Below are 27,039 nucleotides of genomic sequence, written 5' to 3'. Positions count from 1 at the left end.
ACCTCAGCATTGCCTAATCCTACTTCAAATCCTGATTGAAATTACAAAGTCAGTCTGAAACATGGCTTTAAATACATATGGAAAATGATTAAAGATTGAATAAAAAATATATCTTGCATCGTTAATGTGTTAATAGTCAAACAATCAGAAAAATATTATTTACTATTACTCTCGTATATATGTTGAAATACTCCATTATTTGTACTTGTGCAGGTAGGATTACAAAAGAAGTGTGTGGGGTCGTATAGGTAAACAACTCCTCCGATGATGTCAGAGGCTTAGTGATGAAGAGGCTTATCACGTATGATAAAGTCTTTGCGTTAGTCAGTTACTCGTCAATGCTTCAGAGGGCTGTGGACGTGAGAGAAAACCTGACGAAGGTTGGTATTAATAAAATGGCAATGAAGGTCTGAGTTGCATAACTTTAAACTCAGGAACTTGTTTTTTCTGATGAAGGTCATTTGTTGGTGAAAATGAACACTCTGGAGGATGTCCCATTTCAGACCCTACTAGGCCCTCTGGACGAGGAAGTGCTGCGTGTGACGGCTCCAGACATCACTGTACCGGACTGCCACCGGATACTACAAGATACTGAGGTCACATTGAAGTGAACATTCACGTTTCTAAGTGTAGTTTTTGGGATTACTTCATTAGCAGTGATCTATCTGACTTATAGATTTTTCTGATGCGATTTCTGTTCAAAGAAACTGATATTTCTTCTCCTAGTTATTCATCAGATACATTTTTGGGAAAACAGAACAGAGGTCCAATTGGCCTAATTTCATTGAAATGTATTTTTAGAGATGCTTGCTTCCTAGTACAATTCTGCGTTACTACATTACATTTGCTACAGCCCAGATAAAGATTGTCAGCATATAATTAATATCCATGATAATTATTTTGCTGCTTCAGTTTTAAAGTGGTATTGTGCATGCTGGCTTCCAGGGGCCGCTGTCTAACAGAGCCATTGTGAATGTTATCGGTACTTTTCCTACAGTGACTGGAGTCTGCTGTGTTTAGGTTCTATTGCTAAAAATCTTTTGTTTGTTTTTACTGCAGTATGGATTCAACCTGGAGAAGTTGATCTTAACTGGGCAGCAGCCTGACTGCCAGGCCCCCTCCTGCCCCCCCTACTGGCTGATGTTCAGCAGCCCTAAGGGGAACCTCAAGGCCAATCGCAGGAGCAGCGACCAGTGGGACCCGAACCCTCGACCCCGCAGTCACAGCCTGAACTCTGCGGACACTCCCTGGCTGCACCATCGCACTGTCAGGTTCCTCGTATCTGACTCTGAGGATGAAGATGGTTACTATGAGGATAATGAAGCCTCCTCCAATGACGATGCACCTCGCTACACCAAGAGCAGAGAGCGGCCCCGGAGCGCTGCACCCAAAGACCCACACTCCAGACACAAAGACATGCACTTGGGTCCTTCCCCTCACCGCAGTAAGCCTGCGTCACCTCAGGTCTTTAGAGGCTCTTCACCTTCTTTCCAAGACTGCAGACAACCTCTGCGAGCTCTGGAGGAGCACAGGTCACAGCAGGGCAGCCCCGTGGCTCATGGGCAGAAGAACGGCAAAAAGAGGCAGCGTCCACCGGGCTCTGTGGGGAGAAGGTGCTCCCAGGACACACCACCTGCTCACTTTTCACCCAGAATGCAGCAACAACGACCCTCCTCGGCAGGGCCTGTTGTCAGAAACCACAGACAGAAGGTTTTTCTTTTTTCTGTCAGTGTCTCGGAGAAAAATATTTATGATTTCTGTTCTTACCTCTCTTTTATTTTATTGTCATCAGACCCACAGGACTGGTGGCTCTCGTGGAGTTTTCTTTGACTCAGCAGCAGAATTGGTGTCAGCCCTCAGCCAGGAAGAGAGGGAGCTGCTTGAAACCATCACAGAGAAGGGCTTCCCTTTACGCACAGCGATTCTGGCTCTGCAGAAGACAGGCTATCACTGCCCGGAGAAGGTAGGCACCACTTTGTGTTCAGATGCTGTTAATCAACGGTTTATAAACCCTGACAATGCATAAATAAAATACTTTTCATTTACCTTCAGTAGCTGCAGGCTTGATAACTGTAGAATGAAAACTTCCACATAACAATAAAGCATTTTTTGTAATTGTAATAAGTTGGCAGAAAATACACCAACAAAACCGATTCTTATTGACACATGTGGGTTCACATAACCAAAAGGTCTTATTTTTGCTAATCTGACTTGATATTTCTACATTATGAAGACTCAGCATGTCATTCTCGATCCTTTGTCCTGTTGTCAACAGATCCTAAAATACCTGGTAGCCAATGGCCGTCTGTGTGAGCAGGGTTATGATGAAGCACAGGTGGAGGAGGCCTTGGAGATGTTTCAAAACTGTGAGAGCAAGGTGACTCCTACTCCTACGTATTTACTTTCCAAAAAGGTTACAATAAAGCCCCACTACAGCCATACCTTAATGTGCATTATTAACTAAAATTATTTTTCAGGCTGCTGAGTTCCTGCGTCTTCTGACTCTGTTTAATGAGATGGGATTCCAGCAAAGTGCTATCAAAGAAGTGCTGCTTGTTCATGAAAATAACCGTGAGAGGGCTCTTGAAGAACTCATGACACGCATGTCTTAAACATGACATCCATTGCTAGTCTGCATGGAGAAAAGATCATTTTCTACATTATGTGAGATGTCCTAAAGATATTGTGTGGTCAAATGGAATCCTTAACATACTGCCTTAGGCTTAGAGTCAACATGAACCTTTGCAACTCAACCATAGGGGCTAGAACGTAAACATGCATGTATTGTACAATTAGAAATGACAAGATAATTAATAATTACAAATAGTAAGGATAAACGTTTCTTTTAAAACATTTATTTACAGAATTTAAAAAGCACTTAAAATATTCCGTTTCTGAAAAGCTAATATAGCTGTCATCCCAGCTGGAGGAACAACAGCATGGCTGTTGGCTAGCTGCTACAGTACTAAACTAAGTTGTGCTCTAGATATGGTTAATAATAATAATGTTTAACTTTAAAAGGCTGCATTCCCGCCCCCCCAAAGTAAAATTGTAAAATAAACAACCCTTGATACAAATATCGTTAACTTGCCACAGTAGACGTAACTGAGGAAACGGCTACAGCAGTAACCCTGAAATAAAGTTAAGAAAACTGGATAGATAGAGATTACAAATGTTCACAAAAGATATTTACATTTGGTTTACATTAGAGGACTACACCAAACTCCCGCGGAGCTGGACGATTCCCGGAGCCGCTCCTCTGAACCGTCACTGATGACTGACAGTGGAGTTCAGCACTCCTGAGTTCACATTCGATTGAGAAGCCTTCGAGAGGTCTCTCTGTGAAGAGAAGTGAAATGTAACGGTCAGTTTCTTTGTTAATATCATCAAGGTCAAAATACCAGATGAGTTTTCATATACACTGTTGTGGCATGGTAATATTCAATACTTATGCATAGATTTGTTTTACAAAACTATTTTTAATCATGACATTCAGATTTCAAAGTACTGAGGTGGAATTAAACTGTTGCCAGGGAAGTAATTGAGTCTTTGATATGCAAGGATTTTTTTTTAAGGAAGAGTGGTGGATTAAACCGTTTTGCCATTTTGTTATTTACAGCTCAAATAAAAATGATCTAGTATGTATTTATTTTATGTATGCATCGTCCACCACTATGTACCTTTTTGATGCAGATTAACTACAAAGGGTAGTAACACCAAATATTTATGAGATTTAGATTTTTTTGTTTGCTCACGTAGAATTTTGCAAATCGATAAAATTAAACATTTATATTTTTGAAAGCATTCTTAGTTTACAGTATTTTTTTCACACCTGCCAAAGACTTTTGCAGAGGTATAATATTTATTTATATACATAAAAGAGCTGGGCAATGTATCAATATTATAATCAATATCATGATACGAGACTAGATATCGTAATATGGCATAAGTGTTGTCTCTTCCTGGTTTTAAAGGCTGAATTACAGCAAAGTGATGTCATTTTCTGAACTTATCGGACTAACTGTTCTATTATTTGCCTTTACCCACTTAGTCATTATATCCACACTACTGATGGTTATTCATCAAAAACCTCATTGTGTAAATAATTTGTGAAAAGCACAAATAGTCAACACTACAATATTGTTTCGTATTGATAGGAGGTTTTTGGTAAAAAATATGATAACTGATCGCCCAGCCCACACACACTTTAAAAACAGGGGAAATCTTTCTTCAGATATACTGTATTTTCTAAATCGAGATTAAACAGGTTTTAACCAAAATTCTGTTTTAGCCCAACAGTTAAATGGTGAGCCATATATTCACTGCGTTAACTATATAAGCCTACAGACTTATGTAGACTTTTGTAGTGAGGGACTAACTAAACAAACGTAAAACCGCATTTACCGCAAATTCCGAATAGGACCCAGCAACAGAGTTAAAGGTGAAGGTGTGATCTTGAGTATCCTGAGACCTTAGTGTGCCACTTGGAGTGTTTCTAAGATGGGAGATGTTTTCCTTGTTTCGCTCTAGTGCACGGGGAGTCTTTCCATGTCCAGGGGTTCGCAGGCCAAGACCCTACAACAAGACCAGCTAGAATGATAATGTGCCCTTTTTGCTACCTTTTTCATGTTTACTTTATTTATTTACATTTACAGTATATAGGACCAAAATGAGTTGCAAAAAGGAAAAACCCCTTGCACTTTACTATGAAAAAAAAAAAGAAAAAAAGCTTTTGGTAGAATTATTTTTCAGGTATATTGTTAAGTATCTTATACAATCAACAGGGTTTTCTTATTCAAACAGACAAGCGTCATTTACACACAAGAACCATCGTGAACACACATTTACTTAAATACTTGGGCTCACTGCTCACTTTAAGAGCATCTTCACTTAAGAAGATTTACAGACTCTATTGCTTATCTTCAAAACATCACACAAACAAATTAATTTAGGAGTGTTTAACTACTCTGACAAATCATCCATATCCAAGTTAACCTAACACAGAGACATTATTGCACCCTGCCTAACTCCACTACCATAAAGAATAGACCAGATTAGATCAGACAGAGCTACCCACTCTAACCTTCTGTCCGACAGGCCATCAAAAACACGTGAACTTCGTCAGTGAGATAAGTCAAAAGGACGACAGTGAGCCTACCTTGCTGGCAGACAGAGGCGGTTTTTGGATGGATGACTGACACATGGTTCCACCGAGGCCAGAACTAAGGAAGCTGCTAGGAGTGGAGATGGTCGAGGTGACATTGACCTAGTAGAAAGAATGGGTCAACTTTTAAATCCATTCACTCGCCCAGGTTCATTTAATGTCTCTGCACATGCAATAATCTGCAGCACCATCTTACCTTTCGTACTTTTCCTGGTGTGGGAGTCCCTGCTATGCGTCTTTTGGATGGCGTTCTCATTGAAGTTCCATATAACATGTCCTCCTGTGTCTGTTTAGTTTTCTTCATTTGCTAATTCAAAAATAAAATATTTCAGTTGTTTTGACAACTCTTTAGGGACAGGACATTAGTGTAGTTTTAGATCAAAGTAATAACATACCCTTTCCAGTTTCTCTTTCTCCTTTTCAGTGTGGTGGTGATCCCACTGCTGCTGCACATACTCAAGAAATTTCTGTCCATTGACCATGAATTCCTTGCCATGCTTTTGCTCCCAAATATCAATTTGGGCTTTAAGACTCTTTTCCAGCTAGAACAATTAGGAAACACTCTTTTTTAAAATAGTTAACATATAGTCACATATTAACAGTCCAACTTCTGTAATGTACTACAGTTCACACAGTGATACACTGGTGAGAGCAAATTACGTTTAACCATGTATCCAACTAATTTAAAATTGCTCACGTTAAAGTATTGTGTGAACAGTTAACTATTTAAACATTGTATATTGAGTTTTTTTGCGGGGTGTAAATGTTCAACAAAAACAAGTTCCTTCTTGAGACTATTTTACAGAGCAAACGTGGTGTCTGGAGCTTAGCACACCTTGAGATGATTGTGATGGGTTAAAAGAAATTAGTTAAACTAGATAATAAATGAATTGGATAAGTTTTTATTTTGAATTCCCACACAGCTTTTCTACAAGCAAAAACTTGCTCAAATAGCAATCCTGTTTTTGTCAATTAAAAAAACAAACAAACTTAAAAACATTTCCTTACCTTAGGCAAACTTTTCTGCAGGTCAGCTCTCTGCTTCTCTTCTTTCAGAAGGTTCCCACCTCTGTTGTTGAACCTTGAGGGGTCATTGGCCTTTTTCTGAAATGGAGCAAGGGACATACATCCACCCGTTACCACACTAAGATAACATAGTTTTAATCCTTCCACATTAACTACATGACGATAATACTTACGTCAAGTTCCAAGTACAAGGTCCAGTTCTCCTGCCATTTTGTGACTCCATCAAAGAGTTCTCTGTGGTCCTCGTAACACTTCTTCAAGGTCTGGACCTCCGCCTCATGCAGGTTGAGAAGCTCTTCAGTAAAATCCTCTGGGGAAATAAAACACGCATTGAGACCCACATTCTCTTTGTGATGATCAGCAGAATAAATTCAGTGTAAAGAAATCGTCCTTTTTACAACAGAAATTCACCGTCATGATATGAAACAAAAGCTTGCTGTTGTTCTTGGCTGTAAAAGCATCTTTTCCAGAAAAGGGCAATCTCTGCTCTGATGGCCCCAATGACACGGCTCATGCTCTGCATTTTCAGCACCTCTAGACGCTGGACCTCATCCTGGAGCTTGAAAGACAGGTGCACATTAAAAATGAAATGTAGGCGTGAAACAAGACACCGGTTAATTATATGAAATCCCTATTTACTCTAAATGACCACATATGGTAGATGTCTTACTGCCACAACGTTTTTCTTCTTTGACTTGACCATATGCTCAGAAATGGCTTCCCTCTCGTCTTGGGGAATCTCAAGTCTTTCCCACAACTCCTGGATCTTAGTGCGGAAAGCTGAACAACAGACCTCATTCTCAGCCTTGCGTTCTTGTAACTGAAAAGAGGCATACAAATCATACATCCATTACAATATGATACAATTCATGATAATGTAGACTTAAAGCTACAGTGAGAAGAATGAAAAAAAACGCCAGAACAAAGTTGAGTGAGATATCTTCCTGCAGTTTTCTCTCTGTTGCATGGGCAATGCATGCACAGAACAAACAACAGCAACACACTCTCTCTGAAATGACCTGTGATTGACCTAATCTCTTGTCTTGGCTAGATTTTCTAATGCCTGAAAACAGAGCTAAGAGGAGGTGCAGAAGTTAAGTTCTCCCAGACCACTGGAATTACAATAACAAAGTGAAAAAGTGTCTATGACAGCTGTAAATTAGATTGACATCTAGATGCAAATATTACAAAATTCACCTGACTAAGTAGAAGTTTAAGAGCAGCAATGTTGTCATTTGACAGACAAAATTCCTCATCATCCTCACACATCACGTCCATCTCAAAACTGGTCTCAGGGAGCCGCTCCAGATCATCCATGAATACGATAATCTCCTTTTTGATACTCACAAAATTTTCATGACGACGTTCCTGAAAAGACAAGACCGGTTAAAACAATAACAAGAAAAGGCAAGTAGTTAAGAAAAGCCAAATATCAGTTACACCTTCTCTTTGGTCAGATCATCCAGGTAGGCATGATAGGCCTCAAGTTGCTTCAGTGATGGGATGGAGTCCTTGTCAATGCCAAATGGGGTAGTGCACATAATATCACACAGCTCGAGGTCTTTGGCAACGAGGCCCTTAAGCTCTTCCATTCTTTGCTTCTTGTGCTCCTTCATCACCTCCAGACGTGTGCGGCTATTCTTCTCCATCTGCAACATGGTGCAGCCCTCTTCCTCCTTCACAGAAAAACAAAAGTTAGTCCAAACATATTAGCATTTCTTTATGACAGGAACAAGAAAACCAGATATTCCTCAATGAGAATGTACCTCAAAGGGGGGCAGCTGAAGTTCCCTGCACAAATCATTAACTTCCTTATTATACAACTCTATGTTTTTCAGTAATCTCTTCTTGAGCTCCCCTTCTTCTGCAATCATTAGGTCCAGCAGACCCTGCAGGACAAGAAAACCCCAAACGGGTCAATTTGTTATCTATATCAGAACAACATCTATTCTAGACTATAAATATAATCCAAATCGATGTGGTAACGTTACTTACTTTAATGTGCTTGTGCATATCATTGGTTCTATCTAGGCGTTGTTCCTCTGGAATCCCGATTTCTTCCCAAATATCCTGCAACCGGACCAGTGCTCTGTTGAGGTAGGCAACAGACTCTGCTGCGTGGACTTCACTGGAAAGAAAAGCAATGGTGCGATGGGGTCAGTGTTCGGGATTTAGAACACCAGTCAAACTTTAAATACCTGTTGTGCTAACGAGTTATTAAATGAAGGTGGCAGACTTTTAGCATCACAGAGCTAACGTTAGATGCTACAAAGTTAACGTTAGCTAGCTTCTCGATGCTGTATTGTTGCATTAGCTAACTGTTAGCATTAAATAATACCAGCTCATGAGTGACATAAGATTAAAAACTAATTTAATTACCATTCAAAATTAGTCATTGCGGCATAGCTACACATTGCATAGCGTGACGGCAAACGTTACTTCGTCCCAACGTGACACAAGCTTTGTGCGTCTGCTCACAGTTGCTAAAGCTAGCTAGCTTTATCTAAGATTGACGGGGCTATCGTTAACTAATCAGGAAATAAGTTCGCGAAGTTAACGTTAACTCAATATACCATTGTTAACGTAAAACACAGAGATTCCAATTAATTACAATGTCAAGGTAACGTTACTAACCTCACTCTCATGTTACCACAGCAGACTTCTTAAATGTTTTTAAAAAGAATATTCCTTAACGCAAAAGCCGTCTTTCAGCATCAAAAAATAAACTGGTGTGGATGGCGACGGATTTGAAATTTGCCCCCAAACAACGTCTGAGCTCTGATTGGTTGATTAGATTGACGTTGACGGAAGTAAACTGTCTGAGCATGAACTGCAAAGAAGAGAACAAGAACTGCTGCTCAGCAAATTTTCTAGGAGGGCAAAGGCATAGCCGCCCTACTCTGAGTCATATCTCTTCCTCTCAAGTTATACTTTTCTGCTAATATGTTTTAGAAGTATTCTACTTAAATTAAATAATCCGCCACACATCGTTCCACCGAAAGCTGTGACCGCAGAGGACACTGTTGCACGTCGTCTGCACGTGCGTGGTAGACTATGCATTGCGAAGAAGAGCGTCTACGCAAACGGCGCAAACAGCCACATTCACGGTGTAATTATTTTCTTATTTTTTCCTAACGAGAAGGAGTTAACCGCTGGTGACCATTCAACCACCTCAGGCATAGTGACATATGTTAAATCTGAAAGTAAATACAAATAGGTACATTTACTCTGAAGTAATAAATGAGTAAAACTTCTAAATAGTTTTTGAGGTGTTTATTTCATCCCTTGCCACTCTGGACACATTGGTTTTTAGTTTGAGTCAGCAGTACTTCAGAGGTCACCATCTGATAAGTAGGCGTCAGAATGTGCGACCCCATCATGGTTAACTGCTGACTCATTTATTAAGCAAAAATGGCAAGGGCTACGCTAACATTACAGTTTTGAGGTAGCTATGTCACTTGAGTAGTTCCATGTTACACCTAGGCTATATCAGATACAGAGGGAATGCTCGTTTTGAAACCATGTTTGTAAAATAAAATTAAACACCAACTACAATCATGATAAAGAGAAATACACTTCGAGCATGAATTATCTAAAATAACAGGCAATTATAACCCTTCCTTCTTTTTTGGAAAAATCACAAAAAGATTGAGCTGTTTTTTTTTCTTTTTTTTCTTTTTTCTGCTCTTCCTGCTAGTCACTCGTGCTGACAGTCGGCCACCCGCACTCACACAGTTAGTTTAGAAACCTGCATTTATTTTGACAGGCTATAGGCTTATCGCGCATTCACACACGTTGTTTTTTGTCAAGCTTCACAGGTGGTCTCTCTCTCTCCCGCTCTCTCTCTCTCTCCCCCCCCCCCCCATCTCCTCTCTCTCTCTCTCTATCACACAGCATGCGTGCGCATAGGTTTTTTTTTTTAACCTGGGGCTATTCATAAAACATTCGTGGCTGTATAGTATTCGTGGCTGTATAATATTTTTTCAACAAAGTCATTAGTGTGAATATGACTATTCAAAACGGAACAACTGTGGTTTAAAATAGAGTAGACCTAGATCAGGGTGGCTAACCACTGCAGCATAAAGAGCCAAAAATTGCAACCCGCACTGTCCAACTTCAGCTTCTTGCACAGTTGCTCTTGATGGATGAGACAGTGATGAGCTGCAGGTCTGATACAGACTGCTTTAAATTGTCATTTTCAGGCGCGAGGATAGCGATGACAACTTCTTCACAACGTCCCATTCACTGTATGGCTTTAGCCCGAGCAATGTTCCATGCTACATGATGCTAACATGACAGTCTGAGGGTTTCGCGAATTTTTGAAAAAGCTGAGTCTGCTTCTCTGACTGCCGTTTCTACGTGTTTACCTTGTTCTTTCGGAGTTCACTGTCACTGGGGAAATCCCGGGCAAAGTTAGCATGAGTGAGGTGAAATGGCGCTCCAGGTTTGATGCTTTACAAATACAGTTCCTCCCACTCAGATAAAAATGTCCTGTGCTCCAATTAATATTTTCCCTTAGTTTTACTTTTCCCTCCCGACTCTGCCATTACTTACTAGCAACTACCTTGCATTGTTAATACGCGAGACAGCTAGCTACGACAAACGCCACTTAAACAAACCACATAATACCTAACGCAAAAGGGTCTAATACACAATAGCCTATTTATCTATATATCTATATTTAACCCAGCCACTCAGTAAGAGCCTCACAGGAGCAGGAAAAGAGCCACTTGCGGCTCTAGGGCAGGTCCGCCACCCCTGGCCTAAATCAATCTGGCAGAGCTGAGGTCTGAAACTGACAGATAGCTATCTGTCAGTTTCAGACCATGACCCCAGTCTGTGGATCCTAGCCCATTTTGATCAGGTATGGGTTATGTATGATTTCTCATCTCCCTCTGTGTGAATGGAATACTTGAGTTTTCCCTTTGTATACACCTGTATCCTCTTTCCAGGCCTGCATGGAGCACAGCAGGTTTTGTGGTCAAGGCCCTGCCGGTTGCCAAATGTCAAGGCTATAGGTATGCTACAGACTTACTGACTCCACACTACGATCTACTTGCAACTAGGCTACATAAAAATGGCTTCCATCTATCTCACACACAGATCTCTCATCCTTTTCTTTCTCGGTTGTGTGCTGTAGGCTAATTCTCTTTGTCTTTCAAACAGTACTAATTACTGCAGCTGTTTACTGTCTACTCTGTAGGTGACATTATTGCATCTGTCCATCTGTCTCATCTATCTGTTGCTGTCCAATTGCAATAACGCTTAAAAACATTGATATATTTAAACTATGCTCTAAAATATGCACACATCAGCTGTAGACCAGAACATGTTTTATGCTTGTTCAAAGATAGATTAGTTCATGCAAGTAATTTGACCAAAAAATAACATAACTTAAAATGTATTTAAAGTAATTCACTGTCCCTGATGTTTAATCATGCTTTAATCCTTTTACACAAACAAACAGATGTACACGTACAAACTTTTGAGTCTGAAATGAAGAAGTTTATATAGCTAGAGGCAAATGCCATAGAAGATGTACACTGGCTTCAAATAACAAATAAATAGGTAAGAAAACTTGGTAGAAAAACTAAGTGAAATTGCAAACAGGCAAAACACAATCTTTTTAGCGTAATGAAAGACAGCCTTTGTTCCCTCATCAGTGGGGATACGGACGTAAATAGAGGTTTCTCAGCACTTCCTCACTGAACTGGTAGGTTAGCTTCTTCTTTACTTTTTTAATCTCTCCAGATTTACCGTAGTTCCTCAGAGCTCGAGCCATTTTTTGGTAGGTCATTTTTTTGCGGTTTCCCTTCTGAGTTCCCCAGTGGCTGGCCAGAACTTCTTTGTGTTTTGTGGAGAACTGAAAGATGCCCTTGTCCTGGTCCAACCACCAGATACTGTCACTCATGTCTCCGTTTCTTAGCAAATCCAGGAGGAACTGGTACAAGCGGATTTTTTTCTTGTTGCCTGGATTGGAAAATATGAGACTCATTTATTTAGTATAGCAGTAATCAGTTTCCCCTGTTTATGTTTGTGAATTTCATTACATTAGGATTTGATGTTGGTTTAATTTGCATTGGAAAACTCACTATTGTCTTTCCTGAAGGAGGAGTGGTTATGGTCAAGTTCATCCTCCCCTTCTGATACCTCGAGGGGGGGGCTGATTCCTCTTTGTTCCTCTTCTGAGTAGTAATGTCCAGGCGAGGCAGAGGGCTGGTACTGGTAGCACAGGGATGGGTTGTAATGTGGGATCTTTAGGAGACATTTAAAGCATGTCATGGTTCAAGTTTACACAGAGGAGTGATAGAGCTGCAATTTTATTTTGTTTTTCAGTCATTCACTGTCTGACATTTTGGCTTAAACACTGTCATTGTACTAAAAGAGGAAGTAACAGCCAAAATAGAATCCAATGCTCCACGGAAGCATGTGATGTAGATGACATTTCAGTGAAAATATCCCCAACTGTCCACACCATATACAGTACTGTATTTGTATGGCAGCAATACATTTAGTCCAAAAGAATCCATTCTGTTTATTCAGTTCTGGAGCATATGTACTGTAATCCACATTATGTGTACTTAAAGCAACAATGTTGTTAATCAATTGTCATTTAAGCAAAAATCCCCCCAAATCCTTACTTCCAGCTTCTTAATTGTGAATGTTTGCTGATGTTCTTTGTCTTCTATGATAGGGAACTGAATGTCTTTTGGTTTTAGACTGTTATTTGGATAAATCCAGCAGTCTTTTGATTGACTCAACTTTGACTCTGGAAAGGGCATTTTGCACAGCTTTTTAGTATTTCAGTATTCATTTGTGGTAACCATTTTAATTTGCAACCATTTTTACTTTAAAATGGAACAAACTGTGTTAAAGAAGTACCTAAACATTTAACAAAACCCTAGTTTTTCTTTGTGCTTTAGCTCCTGTTCTAGGGTTTATATAGACTTGACTGCTGTGGATAAATGTCTCTTCACTCTGGGGAAATACAGGGATAATATGACTTATATATATAATATATAATATATATATATAATATAATAATATAATATGACTGTAAATCACAGAATAAAGTAAGACCTGACATAATGTTTTGTGCAAAAAAAGTTACTTCTGCATGATAGTAAAAGCATACAGAATACATTATGGCATTAGATTTAGGGAGCTTTTTTCCTGCTGAGCATTTCCTTGTCAATATGCTTTGTATAAGTATTTCAAGTCACATGTAAAGATTATGTCTTCACGCTACAGCCATCACTAATCTAAACACATACTTACTTGTGATGACACAGAGAGAGGTCCGAGCGGTGGGTCCAGGTGAAGGGGCAGAGACTCACTGCTGAAGCGGTATGGCTGAACCAGTTGTTGAGGAGACACAGACTGAAGCTCGATGAGGTGACTCACCGGAGAATTCTCAAAGTCCGTCGGCTGGACGCGTTCCGTGTGGAAGGTCCATCTGTGGTCTGAAGAGTGACAGAAGGTAAGGCACTCTTATTGTGTAGGGATTTGTGCTCTTTTCAACTGTGAAATCTTCTCACCTTCATAAATCTCCCCCACATTAAGGTAAGGGTACAGCTCTGCAGTTGGTCGATAATTCTGTGGTTCATTTGGAATGATTTCCTCTGACGCCTTTGAAGGGGAACATTTTGATTTAGTCACAGAAGGTAAAAGTTTGAGTCTCTTTGTCCTGACAAAAATGAAATCAAATATAACCATCCATTGTTACACTAGCCTCACTTTTATTTCTATATTCAATTTCATCTTTATTGTTTCTATTAGAACATAATGACAGGAAAATGATAGTATAAAGTAACAGACCAGATAGGTCAAATACATAAGGTCTGCTGTATGTTAAGGGTTACTTTCCCCATATTCACAGCAAAAAGATCCTTAAAACACAAACAAAACTCCTAAACGCAAGTCTTCTTCTCTGATATATGAATCAATAAATGCAATTTAATTAAGGCCCCACCTTGGTCACTAGAATTACTCTGTTACTATAAAACCTTTTTTTTCTTTTTCTTCTAAAACAGAATAAACCATAAAATATGATCTCAATGTCACTAACAACAATGAGACATGAAACTTTAAAGCAGCAGCACTTACAGATGCAATGACATATCTCTCCATCATGTAAACAAGGCAGCATGAGAATCTGTGTTGTTGAAGCCTCTGATGAATGTTAACTTTTTCTTCTTGCTTCACTAAAACACGCAACGTCCGTGTGCACTGACTTCACCAGACAAATGGGAACTGAAAGTGTGAAACAAGCTGGACCCAATGCAGCCTGCGTTCATTTCACCCAATTGTCAAATCCATATGATCAGCTAGTTCCTGTTGACCGAGTGTCATGTACGGCACGAGACAATCGTGTTTAAATGCATTTTCATGGTTATAGGAGGTATAATTGTACAAGGATTCATAATGACACCTGTTTTTGTGAGTAGATTATAAGCCGTTACAGTATATCTATAAATATTCCAAATATGTTTTATATGGTCCAGAGAAATAGGAATGGCAGCAGGCACAGTGCTGTTTATGTTATGTTTTCTCTAAACCCTACACCAACATAGAGACATGTATAAATCCTTTAAAGATATTTGTGCAAACAGTCACAATGTTGAAATAGACATTATTTGTTATCACACATTCAATGACGTGCCCTTGAATGCCTCAACTTCCCCCATTGTCAGTTCAAATGCTGCAGTGATGTGACCTAACCAAAATGACATAACTATTCATTCAACACAAATCAGGCTGGCCTACATGAATAATTTACTTGTTATCTTACTATTAATCACAACCAATTCCCATTACAATTAACACATGAAGGGATTTCTTTAAGAGTTATGTTATTGCACACAGGAGCTGAAACCAAAAATGAACTTTGGAATCAAGCTTGTTCCTCTTTTAATTTGGCATTATGGTTTCAATTGAGGAAGTATTGACCATGAGAATGAAACCATTGAAAACACGACTGAAATGTCTGGAGCCACTGACTTGTTTGCGTTGAACTATAGACATTATTAGCTTTAAACCAATAGGCTTTTTAATTAAACCAAATAATATTCCTCTGCATTGTTATGTTTGGCCCTGTGTGGATGGAAAGTTACCAGAGGCATTCTGTGGGATGTGATGACACTGTTTCCTGTACACCTACACCAGACAGAGAAAATGAGGCCCTCAGTGGGGTTAAATATGGCCTGTCTTTCGGTGTTTCATAACTGAACTTTTAGACAACAGCAGTAAGTTGATACAAAATATAACAACCTGAGGGAGGGTACTTCCTCTGGAATGACTGTGTCCAACTTCGGCCATCATTTCAGATCATGATCTACTGTTAAGCGCAGGCCTGGGGCTTGGTGTGCTTTAAAATGTTTGCTCTGTCTCCATCTACTGGAAAGAAACGTTGGACTGGTTAGTATCTAGGCTAGACTGAGTTCAGAGGCAGAGAGGAGACAACCAAAATAGCTCATCAAGGCCCAAATGTATGTATCCCCCGCCTCGGAATTTGCCTTATTTCGGCAGTGGTTGACAAATCAAAGAAATTTTAGCTTTGGGGATTTATCTGCATTTTAGATTTCCATGTATTGCTGAATTTCCTCCCAAGCCCCAAATACTGAGAGCAGCAGCAGCAGCAGCAGCAGCCAGGAGCGGAATCCTGGTGTCCCGCGGAATTATCACGGTACTGAGGCGAAATACGCATGGAACATGGCTGCTATGAGGACTTTAACCGCGGCAGGTCTCTTTTTGGCATTTTGCGCTTTGGGACTGATAGCAGTAGCGATCAGCACTGACAACTGGTACGAGACTGACGCGAGGAGGCACCGGGAACGCTGCAAGAATTATTCAAACAAAAGAAACGACCCCGGCTACATTTACATCTCCAACAACAACCTTCCACTTCGCATGTTGCCAAAAGAGAGAAATGTGGAGAGGAGGAACGACGAAATGCTGCTTCGGGCTAAGCGGCACTTCTTGCCTCCTGCCCCGGCAATGGAGTCTCTTTGCAGTCGGCAATTCAACTCCACCATCACTGGACTGTGGAAAAAGTGCCACCGAGGAGGGTTTGACTTGGAGATTGAGGATTTGATCTTTAAAGGTTTGGTTTTGGGCGATTATATTTTACGCTGTAATGTATTTGGGACTTGTGTGTCGTTGTGTGTGAGACACTATCAGTGAATACTTTGTGCACGAATGCGCTATCCAAGGTGCTGATGCTGCGCACATACCCTCAAGGCCTACTCGGCAGCCTACAGCGGAGGACAGTTACAATCGACGTGCTGTGTTGTTTTCCCAAGACAAAAGGGCAAGCTGTAGTAACAGAATCATTGAGATGCGTACAATAAGGAGCTCTACAGTGGTGTGAGTGGGTGATGGTGGACGTGGGTTGGGTGATTTGTTTTGGGAGGGGGGTGGCAGCGGAGAGCCTTGTGAAATCCTCTTCATCTGATCTCAGTGCTTTATGTGACATCCTCTTTTTGTTGTTTACATCCACAGGATTGGTTCCGCGCTGCACACCAATAAAATACTACTACTCATCATCAGCGCTGCCCAGAAATCTGCCAATCAATCTGACGAAGACAATAAGGCAGGACGAGTGGCATGCGCTCCGTGAGTTCCCAAAAACGCCTTTTCTTAATCCGATGAATACGTTTAGAAAAACTTGCCAGTCCCCCAACAAACACTGTCATTTATCTTGTGTGCTTTGCAGACCTCCAGAGGATGACTGCCAGTTTTGTAGGCATGGCCATTGCCATCATCCTGTTCGGTTGGATCATAGGCGTGCTGGGCTGCTGCAAGAAGCATGATCTAATGCAGTATGTGGCTGGACTTCTCTTCCTCATGGGAGGTAAGATTAAAGAGCACTGCCCTGAATCACCACAAAGGGGCAGTAAGGTCTTTGTTAATGAGAGAGAGTAGTGAACTGATGCATCAAAGGAGATGATAATGGGTTGATGCTGTTTGAGACTGTTTTTCTTTCTCTCTGGCAGGGACATGCTGCATTATCTCCCTGTGCACATGTGTGGCTGGGATCAACTTTGAACTATCCCGCTATCCTCGCTACATGTTTGGAATTCCAGAGGACATCAGTCACGGTTATGGATGGTCCATGTTTTGTGCTTGGGGTGGTCTTGGCCTGACATTGCTGGCTGGCTTCCTGTGTACACTTGCTCCGTCCCTCTACCCGCCACACACACCTGTGGTGCACAAGCCCAGGCAGGAGAATGGGTGTGTGTGACAGGCGGCCGCACATCTAACAGACACCTGTCTCATCTTGAAATAGTGACGAGCCCTGCTGCACAGACAGTCATACCCAGGGACTCAGAGCAGTGAGAGCCTTCAAACAGCTTGGCACAGAAAAGGCAAAGGACACTGGCTCTCGCTTACATGAAGATGAAAAAGAGGTGACGTTTGGCATAGACGATTTCAGTTCCTCTGGTGCTTTTGGTTCTGTCCCTCTTCATGAATGAACTGTTCAGTGTTAATTGCTTGCTCTTCAAGAAAAATCTGTAATATTCCTGTAAAATCTGCTAGTTTAAGGAGAAAAAAAGAGAAAAAGAAACAAAGGCAAGATGATAAACAGCACAACTTTTAAATCTGTATTTACGATCAAACTATGGATGTGAACCGTCAAATTTCAAAGGGCAACTGTGTGTCATTATGTACTCATTCAAAACAAGATATGTACATGTACTTTTTGAATTGTATGCAGATGCATTTGTGTTTATTCAAGGAAAATATGAGCATTAAGACCAAACTATGTTTGAGGGAAATGTTTTGTTGTTCTTAAGGTCTTAACCCCATCAAAATATTTTTGAAAAATAAAACGGCCTTGCAAAACTATTATTTCTTCCCATGTAACACACTGAACAGACCTCATATAAACTTCTTTGTGGTCGTCTTTTCTCTTTTATTATGACATGATTCCACCGGAATTTCAGCCGACAGAGCTAATAGGGTCAAAACTTCAACAGCAGCTGTTTTATTTGTTAGCGTTACAAGGAGTCCGTTTTATTCAACAACTTCTGAACACTTAAATGTGCAAATGCCAGTGAGTCAGTGACCAAAACCTAGCAACAAAACGGATAAAAAACAAGCAATTGAACAATCAAACAGAACATTAAGTCATTGTCTGTTGTGCATTACAGTGAAACAAAATCTAATTTAACAATAAATTGTGAAATAAGAAATTGATGTCAATCCAGACTACAACATTAACTCTGACACATTTCTATTATCGTTTCCATGTTTATTAGTTATTAAACTATCTGACTTCTAATATCATTACTCAGTTTTTGTTGGTTTCACTGCTCTTCAGCATCTCCTCTTGTGTTACTCAGATTATATGTATTATCTTCATGGAGCTATGTGCAGTTGCTGCTGGAAACCCCAGTTGTTAGTTAAAACCATATTGGCCACTGGATACTTTTTTGAAGAGTTTTTGTAAGTAATTACACATTCATAACAGAATAAATGATGTGCTGTGTATTATAAATGCAGAGGAACCACTATGGTCTTGTTTTAGCATGATGCAGCAGTAATTCCCTTTTGCCTACTGCTCATGAATGACTTGTACAAACTGCAGAGGGGGAAGAAGTAATTATTTACTTAAGTAAAGTATCAATACCACCTTAAATTAAATTTTTGAAATTTGATATTTCAATTAAAAGTAAGAATTTGGAGTAACATATCAAAACTCATTGTAAAGAATGGTTCTTTTTGCAGTGTTGTATTGCACTGAACTCAGAACAGTGACACCATGTGTTTAATGAGGAGAATCCTCAATGTCCTATATAGCATAAAAAAGGAATATAATAGTAGGCCGCCTACTTTCTTAACATACTTCTGGCTTATTTAAACTCTAACTCCATTGAAATGAATGAGCTCAGTCAAGATTTTACAGCTGTCAGATAAATGGAGTGGAAAAGTAAAAAGTACTTATTTAGTGAAATAGATGAAAATGTAAAAAAGGCCAGTGCTTCAAATAGATGACATGAGGGTATTTTTTTGAGAAAATGTATACTGTACATGTACTATACTGTACTAAGCACATTTACTCAAGTATTGTCCTTAAGTACAGTTTTTATTTCCATTTTCTGCTATTCTGTTCTTTTACTCATTACCAATTTTATTTTGAAATGGGTCATCTTTCATGAATACTTTTTCTTCTGAGTACTTCTTCACCACTGTCTGTGAGTAAATACTAGACTGCAAACAGAGCAGTTTAACAAACTAACTTTAACTCAAGGTCCACTTCTTCCTCTTCTGCAGGTTTTCATCCACATCCCACGGCCCTCATCAGAAAAGGGACTTTGCTGAGTGGGAGTTTTCTCAGTTGTAATGGAATCAATGCACTGAAATGAATTTGAAAGCTCCCGCAAAAAATAGGTTACCACATTTTGACCTGCTGATGAGGACCATGATACCATGTGGTTAAAGCTTTCTAGGAAAAGTTAGGAAATGGACCTTAAATTAAAAAAAAGTTGTCTAAATCATTCTATTCTTATTAAAGTGTGAGCAATGACCAGATTGTCTTTTTCAAACAAGGACTCCTACATAAAAAAAACATTTAGTGGCAGATGTGGCTGAAGGATGGTAATACTATTAGAAGTTGTAGTCATGTGCAGTAGTATTCATTTCTTGGATTATAATGGTATAGCTAGTAGCAGTTGTATTCAAATAGCTATCATCTTTCTAATAATAACACTAGAGGCATGTGGCTTTGAGCATGGAGAGGGATCAGAGTTTTTACAGGTCAACTCCGCTCTGCATTCCTGACCTCTCTTTGTTTGTCCTTAAAATATCTCAGTGAGGAGAATACATTCTTCTAACAGCGTGCTTGACACTCAAGCCTTCCTCCGTTTAGGCACCAGGGACTTGAAACCAATCTGTAGGTTGAACTATTGATTTGAGTCAAAAAAGACACATTAAGTAAGACGGCTGAGTTGTTTATGTAAGGTTTAGTGAGCCGCTCTAAATTTTACCCACAGTGGAACTTTTAACCAAATCTTTTAATCAAGTTTTGTGAGCCCTGCAGTGCCCCTGGAAATCAAGAGCCATACAGACATATAGGGTTTCTCTGCACATGGAGATCTTGCAGCTCTGGGTATTTTGACGGGGTTGGCTCGCACTGTGCTGAGCTACAGAGAACTGTTTTTCAAAAAGGGGTCCCTCAGGGGTAGCTGGACTGTGAGGAAAACCAGACAGAGGAAATCACACCCAGTTGCGCCCATGGCAGCCCATATGGCTTCCTCACATCTGGATAGACATGATCTCTGTAAAAAGTGGGCACGCTTATGGCAGTTACTTTGTGGTTGTTGCAGACTGGCTGGAACAAGAGAGTTTGAAACGGTAGTAAAAGAGAGAAAATACACTTTCCACCAAAGGCATTCAACATATTAAATTAAAAGCACTGCAAATTGTGGAGGAGGTAGAGTTAATGCCTCTCAAGAAAGCAAAACAACCTTCTTCTTGTAAACAACGGGTCTTAAATAAAACAAGTGTACGTTGACACAGCAGAAGAGCAAGAGCGAAAATTTCTTTGGAGATTTAAACAAGCTGTATGTCATTTATGAGTCTATTATAGTCAAAATGACATCATCCAAAACCAGTCAGATTTCCAACACATTGACACATTTCATATATAAACATTTTACAGATCTTAACAGACAAAAGAGCATATGACGAAGACAGTGACGGACTTCCGACAAACATGCTTCATATTCGAGTAGATGACTTCCAGATGGAAGAGGGAGGCAAAGACAGATTTTAAACGCCAGTTAACCAGCGCCACTTAGACAGGACAATTGAGACTGGCACTTGTGGTGCCAACAACAAACATGAGGATGTAAAGACAGGACAGCCGAAAATCAAAAGTTAAGATATCAAATATTTTTTACTGTTTAATTGAACCTCAAGCTTTTTTTTTTTAAATACAGCACTGTTGGCAGTTTGTGTATATGCAGGATAAAACTTACGATTATGATGCAACATTAACTACTTTTGACATCAAAATACTTAATTGTTAGAGACACTGAAGCATACTGTCTTGCTTAAAAGTAAAAAGGGAAGTTAAGATATAAGATGAATAATAAGTATTTATTTGATCAGTTATAACCTACATAAGGCATGAACAACATCATTTAAACCATACAGACAAAAATATACAGGTATAATATTGATTCAGAGACTGATAAATCCACTTGGAGGGCTTTTATTTTGGTGGCACACAGGACTCCATGCAGACATAATTTATGTTCACATTTCCTTTGGAATGTCTTGGTGTTTGTGTTAAAGCTCCTTTTAATGACATGTCCAAAGAATGGGGATAGCCAAACGTCAGAGGTATTAATTCATAAGCCGCAACTTTCCAGTTGTTTGTTGAACTGGAGGGTCACACAAACACACGGACGTACGCACGCACGCGCGCGCGCACACAGACACAAGCACACACACACACACACACACACACACACATACACACACACACACACACACACACACACACACACACACACACACACACACACACACACACACACACACACACACACACACACACACACACACACACACGCATCTCTCAATAACAACACTATAAGCCAACATTAAGATACTCTGTCTTCAGGCGGCTCAGTCTAGTACCATGACTGCGAATGATGAGAGACAGCAGCTCTTGTTTATCTTTCAGTCCCAAAGCGATGTCTGTAGTTTCCCTCAGAGCTCCCCGGATGTCACTCACTTGCTTCATTACATAGCCGTTCAGCTGTTGCTCCTCTCTCAGCTCCGTTTCTTGACTTTGTTTAAACTTCACCTCCAGCTCCAGCAGAGACTTGTCCACGTTAGAAAACGCCTCGCCGATCTGGGAGACCTCCCGCTGGAGGAACTTTCCGTAGCTGTCCTCTCCGTCCAGGTCGTGCGCCACAGACCGGCCGATGCCCTCCAGCAGCCGCGCCGCGTCCTCCGCCTGCAGCGTGGTGATGATGAAGTCGTCCCTCACCACGGTGTCCCTCTCTTCAGAGGCCCCACATGGATACACATCCGAGAATTTAAATAGCATCTGGCAGTCCTCAGGGTCTTCAGTTTCCCCGTAATCCCCGTCCGGGACAAAGAAGTGATGGAAAGTACCATTGGAGATCTCCGGTTGGAGGGGCCCGTCGTAGACTGCCGAGCAGAACGGCAAAGATGTGACTATGATGAGCAGCAGCGGGACAGGATCCATCATGCAACCCCTCTTTCTCTTTGGCGAACAGCATCTGCACTGGCAGTCGGACCAGGCGCACAGTTTTCATCGCGACTCATGTTACACAGTCCCCCGTCACCTAAAAGGAGCAGGCCGCCTGTTTAAAGCTACAGTAGGAGGGCCCCTGGTGGCCCCTGATAGGCCCAGGCCAACTCCAACCACACTTCTTAACAAAAGTCACAGAACAATGTAACTAAGCTAAATACTGTTGGGCTGTTTCTAAATGCCCCATGTTATTTACATTTGAGCAGAAATGAAGCACGATTTATAAAACATAAATCCATAATTGCATTTCAAAACAGAGCATGTGCGATGTGAATTTTACAGCGTTAGGAGTTACCTTACAGGCTTAGTTGTTATTTAATACTAGTCCTTATTAAGGTCTTACACGTAGAATGAACAAACCACATCCACATCGGAAATATTGCACCTGATACCGTATCAATCTTTTTAAAAGAGCAGTAATAAAGGTTCTTGCATTTAAAATGAAGAAGCCAACTTGAAACAGTGGTACAGGGTGTCAGATCAGGGAGCTTAGTCAGTAAAATGCTGTTTACAAGACCACAATGGTCCTAGGATCAATCCTTATTAGTAGCTTTTAGGTTTGTTACAACAATTTTACTTTTCCTTATGAGGACACATCAGACTAACAACCCCCCCCCCCCCCAAGACGTGGCAGCATAAGAGGGTGTTTAACTTAAACCATGTTGTTCCACATACTATAACTTCTTGGGACTTTTTCGACATGGTATACTCTGACTTTTTTCTGAACTTTTTTCTGAACTTTTTTCAACACACTATGACTATGCTATGACTTTTTATGACTTTTTTCAACATTCCATACTATGACCTTTTTCGACCTGCTATACTATGACTTATTTACAACTGTTTTCGACATACTATACTAGATTAGATTAGATTAGATTCAACTTTATTGTCATTACACAGGTACAGGTACAAGGCAACGAAATGCAGTTTGGGTCTAACCAGAAGTGCAGTAAGTGCAGGATATACAATGGTTCCATAAGTGTAGGACATGGATATGTACTGAATAAATGTAGAAATGAATACTATTATAAACAGAATTTTACAAATGGGTTTGTCCTATGAATATAAAATATACATAACAAGTATTGTGAGCAAGATTTACAGCTAGGAATGTAGTGAATATAATATACTACTATACTACGACTTTTTGTGATTTTTTCAATATTAATACCATGACTTTTTCGGGACGTTTTTTGACATACTATACTGTTTCATTTTTGGGATTTTTTTGACATGTTATATTGTGACTTTTTTTCTGGACATTTTTGTGGGATTTTTCACCGTACTATACTATGACTTCCTTTTGACTTTTTTCGATATACTATACTATTTCATTTTTTGGATTTCTTTTTGTTGTAACATACTATTACTTTTTTCTGGACTTTTTGTTGGGCGTATTTCAACATACTGTACTATGACTTTTTAATTACTTTTTTGACATACTATACTAAAGTTTTTGACATGTTATACTACGACTTTTTGGGGACTTTTTCCATGACTTTTTTGACATGCTATACTTTGACTTCTTTGTGACTCATTTCAACATACTATGCCATAACTTTTTTTTCGACATGCTATACTATGCCTTCCTTGTGACTTTTTTTGACATACTATACCATAACGTAGGAAAGCATTTTGCACTACTCTTTTGTTGGGCAGGTGCATAGGATGTGACCAAAGATAGGAGATCAGGAGTTTAGAAAGAATCCTTCAGTCTCGCTCTCATTCTTAAAGTGGGAGACAGATCTATCCATTAGTTCAGACCTAAACCTCTGGACCCAAATATGTTTAAATACCTTTAGAATGACTAAAAAGTGTCAGTAGTGACCTTAAGGTTAGAGACGCGAGCTTGTGACCGGTAGACTGTCGGTTCAATCCCCAGACAGACATGATCAAATCTGGTTGGGGAAAAAGAAAGTGCAATGCTTGTCCCACCCTCATTACCACCACTGATGTGCCCTTAAGCAAGGCACTTAACCTCCAACTGCTTTTTGACATACTATGACTTTTTTTTGACATACTATACTATGAATTATTATGACTTTTTTGACATTCTTTACCATGACTTTTTATGACTTTTTTGACATACTATGATATAACTTCTAATAATTGTTTTTATAATCAATATTTCAAGATTGTTTTGATAAACAACAGTTCCAAAGGAAATCAAATCAGTTATGTCATTTTCGTGCCCAAAAAATGTATGCAATAAAAGAACAGATGGTCTGTTGTTTCATCTTGTGAACAGTACACAGGAATAAGAGGAATATATTTTAAAATCAGCAACTTTTACCATCAAATGCGGTGAATTGGAAGAGTGGAGCTCTTAGGACTTAGTTGATGCATTTCTAGTGGGTTCCCAGTCTGTGAGAGTGTATTTACAGCTCACTCTGATTGCTTCACTCAGGTGATCACATTACTGCACGGATGGGGAGTCCCCTGGGCAATGATCCCCTCTACTGCACATCCTGTCTTGGGTAATTGCATCATCCCAGGGTGGTTTCAGCTATAGCTCTCAGCATGTTAGCTAAGCTCATACAAACTTGAAACATGTGGCAAGCAGTAAACACAGGACTGGTAATGGCTGGATTTGTCCTTTGTTTGAGCCATCCATTTATGTCCAAACAGTGTTTGGAGCAGGTGGTGGTGGGGTGGAGAGAATACATGTAAAGAAACACACATTTTAGGAATAGCGCATGAAACAACTGAAAATTAAATGATATTTGTAGTCCTTCATTTTTGAGTTGTTCCTTGAACAGTTCTGACTTAAGAAACACAGCAGACGCCTCAGACAGCAGCAGAGGGATGAAGGCAGGATTTATCTTGTCAATAGGCAGGATACAGGTCAGCAACAGATAAGCAGTCAGCAAGAAAACAAAACCAAGAGATCGAGCCGGCAGAAGTCCAAACACTTTGCTGGGATCAAAGACTCAAAACACAGGGATGTAGATACCAAACAACAAAGCTGAAACACTTCATGCACAATCTGTCAGGAAACAAGTGCTACAGAGACGATACAGGAACGTTATGGGAGCAGATGAAGGAATTGGGGGCAGCTGTTCAAGTGGGTGTGGACGTCAGATGATGGAGGAAATAGGCCTTTTTCAGAGCAGACATTTTGAACGTCACAGCAGGAAAATCACATGTGTAATTCATACGTTAAAAATGGCTCTGTTTCATTTTACTGCATCAGTGAGACAGCATAAACCTGAAAAAAACTGTACCTGAAACTATGAGCTAAATGGAATGCAGCCTGTATTAATATTTTCAATGATGCTGTCAAAATCTCAGGTGAATGATCAGATGCAGATCATTGTGGAGATGAAATATCTTTTTTTCATGTTTACCAGCTCACTAACGTTGAGTAACATACAACACTAGTGTACAGTGGGTTATATAGAACATTTTCACTTAGAACAGCTGCCTGCTATGACTGGATATGACCCTGATTAGAGCAGCAAGACCAAAGCAAAACAGCAAAGTTGTGGGTCAGACAACCAAAACAATGAGCTGAGAGATGTGTTAAGTGAAAATTTGCTGTGGGTTTGTCACTGTAAATAACCCCTTCACATTACACACATCAGTTAACTCATTGTTAATATAAGAACATAGATCATTCAATCTTTAGGACTCTACATCTACTCTACTCTTAAGTTTCTACACTGGCTTCCAAAAGTAGTACAAGTTCAAAGTACTTGTGTTAGTTTATAAATCACTAAACCGTTTAGGGCAAAAACACATTTCTGGTCTGCTACTACACTATGACCCCTACCCCCCCGCCCTCTTAGGTCATCTGGGACAGGTCTGCTTTCTGTCCCCAGAGTCAGAACTAAACAGGGGGAAGCAGCGTTCAGTTTCTATGCTCCTCATATGTGGAAAAAACTCCCAGAAACCTGTCGGTCCGCTGCAACTCTCAGTTCTTTGAAATCATGAAGACCTGAGAGTTGCGAGAGGATGAAGACCTTTCTTTTTGATGTTGCCTTTCTTAAAATTATCTTCATTTCCTTAATGTTTCATTGCTAATACTGCACTGTAACTTTTTATTCTTGTGTTTTATCTGTTTTTAATTTTCATTTTTAACTCTTTTACTTTTGTGTTTGATCTGTTTTTGTTTTTTAACGTTTTTTTAACTGATTTTGCGTGAAGCACTTTGAATTGCCCTGTTGCTGAAATGTGCTATACAAATAAAGCTGCCTTGCCTTGCCTTACATTATGCACACACACAGTTTGCCCCTTCTATTGAATTTAACTTTGAAGGTTTAATTATGACCCAACAGTAGTGCATGAGAGATTTTAAAGAGGTCACCTCAAAGGTCAAAAAGTAAAAAAAAGAAGAAAAAAAAAGAGGAATAGTCGGTGTCATGGCATCTGTAGAAGTTGCATCACTGCACCTCTACATAGGGAAGTATTAACATTCAGTTTGGAAAGATTTTGCAGTTGTGGGGAAAGATGTTTTTTTTATTTAACTCTAGCTTAACTCCAGGTGACTTGAGCTTTATGTCTGTTTGCAAAATTGAAATACTGTTTTACTGCTAAACACACTGTTGAAGTAGGA

The 27,039-nt window shown here is 39.9% G+C and overlaps 5 protein-coding genes across 8 annotated transcripts; 2 read left to right on the top strand and 3 right to left on the bottom strand.

Moving 5' to 3' along the window:
* The first annotated feature begins 257 nt into the window (after positions 1–257).
* LOC117949652 (ubiquitin-associated protein 1-like) lies at positions 258–2,834 on the top strand. The gene is made up of 6 exons (XM_034880128.1): positions 258–380; positions 457–596; positions 1,060–1,710; positions 1,793–1,963; positions 2,276–2,377; positions 2,478–2,834. The coding sequence occupies exons 2-6, from the start codon at positions 474–476 to the stop codon at positions 2,610–2,612; spliced, it is 1,182 nt and encodes a 393-aa protein (XP_034736019.1). The 5' UTR covers positions 258–380; positions 457–473; the 3' UTR covers positions 2,613–2,834.
* Positions 2,835–2,839: 5 nt separating this feature from the next.
* Positions 2,840–9,017, bottom strand: LOC117949637 (protein regulator of cytokinesis 1-like). 4 transcript variants are annotated; one of them, XM_034880095.1, is made up of 14 exons: positions 8,825–9,017; positions 8,186–8,318; positions 7,957–8,079; positions 7,633–7,866; positions 7,388–7,558; positions 6,861–7,010; positions 6,602–6,749; positions 6,364–6,500; positions 6,173–6,268; positions 5,560–5,706; positions 5,361–5,471; positions 5,159–5,266; positions 4,405–4,575; positions 2,840–3,339 (listed from the first exon to the last, which is right to left on the bottom strand). In XM_034880095.1, exons 1-14 carry the CDS (start codon positions 8,833–8,835, stop codon positions 3,268–3,270), a joined length of 1,812 nt encoding a protein of 603 aa, XP_034735986.1. In that variant the 5' UTR covers positions 8,836–9,017; the 3' UTR covers positions 2,840–3,267. The 4 variants fall into 4 exon arrangements, with proteins under 4 accessions (XP_034735986.1, XP_034735985.1, XP_034735987.1 ...); XM_034880094.1 differs by having other exon boundaries at positions 8,570–8,835; XM_034880096.1 differs by having other exon boundaries at positions 4,472–4,575; positions 8,570–8,835.
* A 2,575-nt stretch (positions 9,018–11,592) lies between these two features.
* spi1a (Spi-1 proto-oncogene a) lies at positions 11,593–14,499 on the bottom strand. The gene is made up of 5 exons (XM_034880145.1): positions 14,297–14,499; positions 13,729–13,819; positions 13,469–13,653; positions 12,283–12,445; positions 11,593–12,160 (listed from the first exon to the last, which is right to left on the bottom strand). Exons 1-5 carry the CDS (start codon positions 14,321–14,323, stop codon positions 11,850–11,852), a joined length of 777 nt encoding a protein of 258 aa, XP_034736036.1. The 5' UTR covers positions 14,324–14,499; the 3' UTR covers positions 11,593–11,849.
* Positions 14,500–15,901: 1,402 nt separating this feature from the next.
* On the top strand, positions 15,902–18,314 carry si:ch211-87j1.4 (transmembrane protein 178B). Its single transcript, XM_034880143.1, has 4 exons — positions 15,902–16,292; positions 16,691–16,804; positions 16,905–17,042; positions 17,185–18,314. Exons 1-4 carry the CDS (start codon positions 15,902–15,904, stop codon positions 17,430–17,432), a joined length of 891 nt encoding a protein of 296 aa, XP_034736034.1. The 3' UTR covers positions 17,433–18,314.
* Positions 18,315–20,738: 2,424 nt separating this feature from the next.
* Positions 20,739–22,565, bottom strand: fibina (fin bud initiation factor a). The gene is made up of 2 exons (XM_034880151.1): positions 21,744–22,565; positions 20,739–21,621 (listed from the first exon to the last, which is right to left on the bottom strand). Exon 1 carries the CDS (start codon positions 22,416–22,418, stop codon positions 21,789–21,791), a length of 630 nt encoding a protein of 209 aa, XP_034736042.1. The 5' UTR covers positions 22,419–22,565; the 3' UTR covers positions 20,739–21,621; positions 21,744–21,788.
* Between the last annotated feature and the right edge of the window lie 4,474 nt (positions 22,566–27,039).

This window comes from Etheostoma cragini, chromosome 8 (assembly GCF_013103735.1).
Source record: "Etheostoma cragini isolate CJK2018 chromosome 8, CSU_Ecrag_1.0, whole genome shotgun sequence".
Taxonomy (NCBI): domain Eukaryota; kingdom Metazoa; phylum Chordata; class Actinopteri; order Perciformes; family Percidae; genus Etheostoma; species Etheostoma cragini.
Note: the sequence above shows the minus strand (reverse complement) of the source record. Positions and strands in the feature narration are given on the sequence as shown.

What these genes read in the sequence shown, in the direction of transcription:
- LOC117949637 (XM_034880094.1), bottom strand. Translation starts at nt 8,604, where the DNA reads ATGTGTAGCTATGCCGCAATGACTAATTTTGAATG. An exon ending in GCAATGACTAATTTTGAATG is followed by an intron (nt 8,319 to 8,569) that starts GTAATTAAATTA and finishes TTTTCTTTCCAG; the next exon opens with TGAAGTCCACGCAGCAGAGT. An exon ending in ATATGCACAAGCACATTAAA is followed by an intron (nt 8,080 to 8,185) that starts GTAAGTAACGTT and finishes CTTGTCCTGCAG; the next exon opens with GGTCTGCTGGACCTAATGAT.
- fibina (XM_034880151.1), bottom strand. Translation starts at nt 22,418, where the DNA reads ATGATGGATCCTGTCCCGCTGCTGCTCATCATAGTCACATCTTTGCCG.
- LOC117949652 (XM_034880128.1), top strand. Translation starts at nt 474, where the DNA reads ATGAACACTCTGGAGGATGTCCCATTTCAGACCCTACTAGGCCCTCTG. An exon ending in TCAGAAACCACAGACAGAAG is followed by an intron (nt 1,711 to 1,792) that starts GTTTTTCTTTTT and finishes TATTGTCATCAG; the next exon opens with ACCCACAGGACTGGTGGCTC. An exon ending in GCTATCACTGCCCGGAGAAG is followed by an intron (nt 1,964 to 2,275) that starts GTAGGCACCACT and finishes TGTTGTCAACAG; the next exon opens with ATCCTAAAATACCTGGTAGC.
- si:ch211-87j1.4 (XM_034880143.1), top strand. Translation starts at nt 15,902, where the DNA reads ATGGCTGCTATGAGGACTTTAACCGCGGCAGGTCTCTTTTTGGCATTT. An exon ending in TGAGGATTTGATCTTTAAAG is followed by an intron (nt 16,293 to 16,690) that starts GTTTGGTTTTGG and finishes TTACATCCACAG; the next exon opens with GATTGGTTCCGCGCTGCACA. An exon ending in ACTTCTCTTCCTCATGGGAG is followed by an intron (nt 17,043 to 17,184) that starts GTAAGATTAAAG and finishes TCTCTCTGGCAG; the next exon opens with GGACATGCTGCATTATCTCC.
- spi1a (XM_034880145.1), bottom strand. Translation starts at nt 14,323, where the DNA reads ATGATGGAGAGATATGTCATTGCATCT. An exon ending in CTCTCTCTGTGTCATCACAA is followed by an intron (nt 12,446 to 13,468) that starts GTAAGTATGTGT and finishes TGTCTCCTAAAG; the next exon opens with ATCCCACATTACAACCCATC. An exon ending in CTCCTTCAGGAAAGACAATA is followed by an intron (nt 12,161 to 12,282) that starts GTGAGTTTTCCA and finishes TTTCCAATCCAG; the next exon opens with GCAACAAGAAAAAAATCCGC.